Source organism: Eptesicus fuscus, chromosome 2 (genome assembly GCF_027574615.1).
Source record: "Eptesicus fuscus isolate TK198812 chromosome 2, DD_ASM_mEF_20220401, whole genome shotgun sequence".
In the NCBI taxonomy this organism is placed as follows: domain Eukaryota; kingdom Metazoa; phylum Chordata; class Mammalia; order Chiroptera; family Vespertilionidae; genus Eptesicus; species Eptesicus fuscus.
In genome coordinates, this window is record NC_072474.1 from 41,105,536 (window position 1) to 41,112,927 (window position 7,392).

General features: G+C 48.7%; 1 protein-coding gene and 1 non-coding gene across 5 annotated transcripts in view; one reads left to right on the plus strand and one right to left on the minus strand.

Moving 5' to 3' along the window:
• Positions 1-3,147, minus strand: part of MCUB (mitochondrial calcium uniporter dominant negative subunit beta) — a 91,256-nt gene extending 88,109 nt beyond the window's left edge. The window contains exon 1 of one of the 4 annotated variants that reach the window (XM_054726686.1): positions 2,928-3,147. In XM_054726686.1, the coding sequence (XP_054582661.1) occupies positions 2,928-3,029 (102 nt within the window). In that variant the 5' untranslated portion in view covers positions 3,030-3,147. The remainder of the gene's footprint in view (positions 1-2,927) is intronic. The other 3 variants (XM_054726685.1, XM_054726689.1, XM_054726688.1) reach the window with 3 other exon arrangements.
• Positions 1,516-1,618, plus strand: LOC114234686 (small nucleolar RNA U13). Its single transcript, XR_003620873.2, has one exon. It is a non-coding gene; the product is annotated as a small nucleolar RNA U13 (small nucleolar RNA).
• Positions 3,148-7,392: the final 4,245 nt, after the last annotated feature.

Sequence of the window (7,392 nt, forward strand, 5' to 3'; positions counted from 1 at the left end):
CTGAAATTAAGAAAGGTGGAATTAAGCCAGTGTTTTCTGTTTAGGAGATAATTCACCAGGTGCCATAATCACTCAAAGCTAAGTCCTAGAGTACGGAAAGGCCAGCAGGAGCCACAGATTGCCCTGACAACCGCTGGAGCTCGAGTGCTGACAAGCAGAAATGCTGCCACCAAAACGTAACCATGGATACCAAGGCCAGCCTTGAAAGGTAAGACAACAGGTTCCTTCTCTCTTATGTTTCAGGTGCAATCTATTCTTTAAAATGCAATTCTGTTACACTAACATCAATTTCAACCAACTTCCCCCCCACACACACAAAACACTAGCAGATCATGTGAAGGATGAAAATTATATCTTTTTCAAAGTTACTAAATTCCTATAAGGCACACTCATAATTCAGAAAAGGCCAACTACAATTGGGAATACTCACTTGACAAATGATTGCAAGCTGTGGGGTTGCAAATATCACTGGTCTTTCCCCCCTGCTGTCTTCATGGGCCCTTGGGGTTCTGAATGTTTGTGGCAAAAATGTACAGAAATAGAACTTATCTTTAGCCACAGGGCTTTTCACATCAAATGGGGCAACAGCAAAACAGTGAGACTTTAGAATGAAAAATGCCCCTACAGCCAGTTAATCTGATTTGCAGGAAATGTTTTAGTAATCCTAGGTAAAACTTCTAAGCAGTCAGTATATTTCCATCAGTTTCTTTATGGTACGATTTCAAAGAGGCATATAAAGAATCCTGTCGCCCCTACTGGAGATCGAGCCCATAACCTGGGCATGTGCCCTTGACAGGAATCGAACCCAAGACCCTTCAGTCCACAAGCCGGTACTCTATCCACTGAGCCAAACTGGCTAGGGCCAGGGAATCTTTTACCAGACAAATAAAATGAAGTATTTCCACTTCTAAAGTTCAGCAAATTTACTTAATAACAAGGACAGTCAAGACTTAAAAACCTTCGAATTAGAAACAGTCAAACGTAAGGCTTCTTAAAATGATTACCTAAGGGCAAAGTACTAACCACTGTTCCCCTAGATTAGGCCTAGTAAGCCCCACTGTATAATTTCCTACTTTCAAAAGAGCATCTGCATCCTTGCTGGGGCATGCAATGGCACTACCCTAGATATAACATCAGGTGGGAAATCTGGACAAGAGGCTTAGAGTGGATCATTTCAGAGGGCAGCCAGTCTTGGGTTCCATAAAAATTCTACTCAAAATGTCAGACTTGATTAAGAAAAACAAAAACGGAGTCATTTATTTATGTTTAAATGGTGTATGGTGAAGGGTGTTCCTTGTATTGTGTTGTTTTACTGTTTGTTATTCCTTTGTCAAGTGCGACACATAAAAATGCATTTTACAAAGTGGAAAGAGTACTCTACTTAAATCTACTCTAACTAAATCTACCATTTTACACTTGAAGGAGTCGGCCCCTTTTCCCAGGTATTAGTAACATAACACCCTCCCTCGTTCTCTTTCAAACATTCAGGGAAGGCATTTAAAAAATGCATTTCAGATCCTTTTGTGGTTCAAAAGAGTGGTGATGACGTGTTCGCGCTCCGGTGTGAGATGTGCCTCCCGCAAACCTTGTTACAACACGGGCACGTCACCGTCTGACGTGACACACACACACACACACACACACACAACACACACAACACACACACACACACACAACACACACAACACACCACACACACCACACACACAACACACACAACACACACACTACACACACACACACACACAACACGCACAACACACACACACACACACACACAATACACACACAACACACACACAACACACACACCACACACACACAACACACACAACACACACAACACACACACAACACACACCAATACACACACACAACACACACAACACACACACCACACACACAACACACACACACACACACACAATACACACACAACACACACAACACACACAACACACACACATACACACACACACAACACAACACACACACAACACACACACACAACACACACGCACACACTCACTCCTGGCATCAATCGGAACGCTGAGGCCCTGGAGAGAATTGGAGGGGAAATAAACAGGAAGTGAGAGTGACAAGATAATGGCATTGCACGCTGTCTGCTTTTCTTTCCAACTGCACAGCCACGAGATAAAACATTCTTTTCTCTGGAACAAGCGGAAACTAATGTAACGCGGGGGTGGGGCTGGAACCCAGAAACTACGCCCTTCGGAACCACCCCTGGAGGGAAGGCTCCGTTCCTGGGCTGCCCTCACCCGGCGCCCCGAGGTCGGCTCCGGCGCAGCCCGGCACCCACTTCCTGTCTCCTTTCCAGGGCGCACCCCCCCTCCCCGCTCCCCGCACGGTGCACGCACTCCGCGGAGCCCGTGTCAGGCCGACTGTCACTCACCGCACACGCTCCCGCTTCCCGGCTCCGCGCGGCTCTCGGGACCGCACGCGCCTCCTCCCCCCTCTTCCCGGGCGCGGAGGCTCGCGGCTCCCGGCGGGGAGCGGTCACCGGTCACCCCTTCGGCCGTCGGGGCGCGGGCTCCCTCGTGCCGTCCGCCCCTCGGGCACCGACCACCGGCGACTTCCTCGGGACCACGGTTGGGACGCGGAGAAACCGCCTTCCGGGGTCTCCGGCCGTTCCCCGGCCGCAGCCCCGGGGTCCCCGCACCCCCCAACCAGGCCGGGGTGACGGCCCGCGCGCCCCCCGCCCCGCCCTCCCCGCCATCGGCCCCCGGCGCGCTCCCCCTCCCCCGTCTCACGTCGGCGGCCCGGCGACCACCGTGGGGTCCTCCCGCGCGCGGAGGCGAAGTGAACTTGGCGGCCGCTCGGCTTCCCTTCCGCACAAGTGGCCCCCACAAACTTTTCCAGCCGCCGCCCCCCGCGCCCGAGGCCCCCGCCGCGTAGCCGGCTCCTACCTGGGGCGTCGGCGTCGGCGGCCGCGGCCCCGCTCGGCCCGGGGCGCTGGGCGTCGGCGGCCGCCGCGGGCGCCACCAGCGGGAGCCCCTCAGGAGCAGCATCCTGCCCGCGCGGGGCGCCGTCCGGGTCCGCGGGCCGCGTCAGCGTGGGCGCCCCGCCTCGCCCCGCGCCCGCCGCCCGCCTCCCCCGCGCAGGCTGGGCGGGCTGGAGGAGGGTGTGCCCCTCTTCCCCTTCTCGTCTGTGCACATCCCGGCGCGAGACTGTTTTCTCTCCTCCGACCAAAAAAAAAAAAGAGCGGGGTGTGGGGAGCGCGCGCGAGCGAAGCGCCCGAGGCACCGCGGATTTCGGGGGCGGCGCGCCGCCCGGGCTCCCCTCCTCCCGCGGGGCCCCGCTGGGTGAGCCGCAGCGGCCGCCGCACCTGGCGAGCTCTCCATGGAGCAGCCGCCGTTAATTAGGCGCTTGGGGCTCTAAGAGCGGCCTTCTCCTTTTGGGGAGGGGGGGTGGGGGGGTCACAACGGGGCGTCAGGCGTCTCTCTGGAAGTTGGGCCCCTGGACAGGGGGTCGGCCGAGGCTCCAGCTCTCAGTTGGCGTGGAGGCTGTGCGGGGCTGCTGTGAGCGCGGGGTCCCCCCCGGGGTCCCCCCCCCCCGCCCCCCTGCACTCACCAGATGCTGGCCCCCCCTGAGCTCTTTGGGACAGTCTCACAGCCAGGAACTTGGGAAGCAGACTTCTAAGCGAAGGAGCCAAGGAACGGGAACTTAGTCTTCCCAACAACTGGGAAATCTAATGCTTTGTCATTTAGGAGCAACCTAATGGCCTCATCTTCTAAAGCTGCCCATCAGTGTGCCCCGTGCCCCTGCAGTTCTGCTCTGGGCTGCACCCCCAGAACTACAGCTCGTGTTCCCCAGATCACCTAGACAGGGGCTTCATTCTCAATGGTCCATGCTAGACGTTGCCCCCCCTTCGCAAAGAAATTAATAGCAACCTAATCCAAGCTATCACATATCTTACTGACAATAAGTTGCTAGATAAAACACAGGCAGCCCGGTTACATTTGAATTTCAGATTAACAACTACTAATTTTTTAAATTAAGTATGTCCCAAATATTGCCTGGGTCACACTTATTCTTTTTTTTTGAAACATTTTGAGATATTTTTGTTTATCTGTAATTCAAATTTTACCGGGCATCCTGTGTTTTTATTTGCTAAATCTGCAAGAGGCTTGAGTTAATGAATCAGTGCTGGCCAACAACGCAACAAGTGGCAAAAGCTCTCCTTTCTTTATTGAAAAAAGATGGAGGTTTCTATGACAGCAAAAACTTTGTAAACAACGTTTCAAAGGCAGATTCTCGTGTTAACTAGCATTCGCATTTCTTTTTTCCAATTGATTTTTAGAGAAGGAGAGAGGACGGGAGAGAGAGAGAGAAACATCAACTTGTTGTTCCATTTATTTATGCATGCATTGCTTGTTGTATGTGCCCTAACCAGACATCAAACCTGAAACTTGGGCATACCCGGTGGAAGCTCTAACCAACTGAGCTACCAGGCCAGGACAGCCTTTGCATTTCAAAATAAAATTGCCCCAGGCAGATAGTAAACAGTAAGTCCACAAGGGAAGTAATTTACCTGAATTCTTTCCTTCTGTTAGCTAGTGCTCTAAAAGAAAGAAAGGCGTTTTATGTTGGCTGCCATGAATGATTCTGCAATGAACAGTGGGACTACAGCTATCTTTTTGAGATACTGACTTCATTTCCTTTGGCTATTTACCCAGTAGTGGGATTGCTGAATTATGGCAGATCAATTTTTAATTTTTTTAAGAACTTCCATACTGTTTTCCATATGACTGCAGCAACTTACATCCCCACCAACAGTGTACAGGGTTCCCTTTTCTCTAATAGCCAAGATATGGAAACAACCTAAATGTCCACAGAGGGAAGAATGGATAGAGAAAATGTGACATATAACCATGTCTATTATATGCTATATATGCTCTATTATCTATTATATGCTTTTATATATGCATATATACAATGGAATATTATTCAACGATAAAAAAAAAAAGAAGGAAATCCTGCCATTTGTGACAACATGGATGAACCTGGAGGACATTATGGTAAGTGCAATAAGTCAGGCAGAGAAAGGCAAATACTATATGATCTCACTTTTACATAGAATCTAAAAAAGTCAAAACTCATAGAACCAGAGAGTAGAACAGTGGTTGCCAGAGGCTGGGAGGTGGGGAAAATGGAGAAAGGTTGGTCAAAGGATATAAACTTTCAGTTATAAAAAGTAATAAATTGTAGGGATCTAATGTGACTCGAATAATACTGTAAAATATGCTAAAATGTGCTAAGAGAGTTATATATTAACTGTACTTACAAGACCCCTCCCCAAGAAAAAGCTAACTGTGAGGTGATAGAGGTGTTAAATAACTTAGTTGTGGTAATCATTCACTATATGTGTAAAATATCTATATATATAAAAGCCAAGCAACCAGAATGACCGGTCGCTATGACGGGCACTGCTTCAGCCAACCGGCCTGATTGGGGCCCCAACCAGCCCCCCTGAACCTCCCTTGGCCCCTCCCCCCAGCCAGCCCAGGCCCCGATCACCCCCCCCCCCCTCACCCTGATCGGGAGTGGGGCCAGCTGGCCAACCTCCTGCATTCCCTCCCCCCTGCCAGCCCGGCACCCATAGCCCCCATCGGGGTGGGCTGGCCTGACCCCACCGTGCACAAATTTGTGCACCAGGTCTCTAGTATATATATATCACATTGTACACTTTAAATATATACACTTTTTATTTGTAAGTTATACCTCAATAGAGCTGGGGGTGTGGAGGGAGGAAAAAGAAAAATTTTATTAGGAGGGAAATGAAGAAGAGGAGGAGAAAATGTCCATTTTTGGAGGTCAGAATCTGCCCCTACACATCACTGTGATACTTTTTAAAAATTATTTTATTGATTGATTTTAGGATGCGAGAGAAAGAGAGAAAAGTCAGTTTGTTATTTCTCCTCCCTGTTGCTTCTTGTATATGCTCTGACTGGGGATCGAACCTGCAACCCTGGCGTATTGAGAGGACGTTCCAACCAACCAAGCTACCTGCCGGGGCCATACTTTTTCTTAATGACAGTTTTTACCTACATTCCCTTTAACTGCCTTTTCATAGGACAACAATTTTGTAACGCTTCCTATAGAGAGAATAGAAAAGATAACTTTCTCTGACATGCTGACTAGTTTTATGTCATTGATAGCTGAGAAAAGTGTTCCTAAGCTTTATAACTCACTATTGGTAATGTTGTGTCAATTCTTACGATTGTTCTTAAATTTGGGGAAACTTCCATCAAGTGTTTTTCACATATGAACAGCAATATTTGAAAGAGTATTCCCCAGACTAGCTTCTGGGTCCATTCATTTCAAAGGTCATTTCTTCATTACTAGCCACATACTCCTGGTAACATGCATATTGCAGTACAATCTCTGGCCCTGCACTTTTGGCTGACAACACTGGGTAAGTTGGTCCAGTAGGCGACAGGGGTATCCTTGGGAACCATTCCTACAGGGGCCTGGCTACCAGTAACTTAATAATACTGGAAATGACAGTAAGGCACATAAAATACCCCAAACTAAATGCGTCTCTGAGTCAACTTACTCTCTGCTGGATATTGAAAATGGCCCTGCTCACTGAGCCACCTGATACATGGGTGGCTGTGCCAGAGGGGTGGCTGTACAGGAAAGAGATCGTGGTCTTAACTGATTTCAGTTAAAATATCTTACTCTTAGAAATATCACAATAACATACCTCCCGGTGAACACACTGCTAGGAGCACACCCTCCACATGCCTTAGGAGAGGCTTGTGCAATCGAAGAGCCCTCAGGCTTAAGCTAAATCGCCTTTGATGACACAGAATTCCTCCGTAAACGCTATTATTATTACTCCAAACCGATTCGCAGCACTTAGGACACGCCTCTTTTGCAGTATGTATCACATTTTGTTTGTTTATACTCACATCTGGCTCTCCAGCTAGATTATAAATGCAAGGCAGGTGCTTGGCTTTATTAACCTTTGTGCCCGAGTGCCTAGCACAGTACTTGCTTCACATTAGGGACTCAGTCGACAATCAGCAAATAAAATTATGCTAATGGAAAGGAAGCAATATTGCAAGAACAGCTTAAAAGAAAATGGGACTGAGAAAGCATCTGGGAGCTCTGGTTACAGATAGGAAAGAACAATGTGCAAAGACAGGAAGTGCTTGTGTTAAATGCTCTAGGGAAAGCACCATAGACCTCAGCACTAAAGAGAAATGCCAAGTACGTACAGGAAGGGCCTTTAAAACAACAACTAGTGTGATTCCATTTATATAAGACCTCCAGAAAAGGCAAATCTATAGAGATGGAAAGTAGATTAGCAATTGCCTGAGGCTAGAGGAGGAATTGGCAGCGCCACAAATGAGCATGAGGAATCTT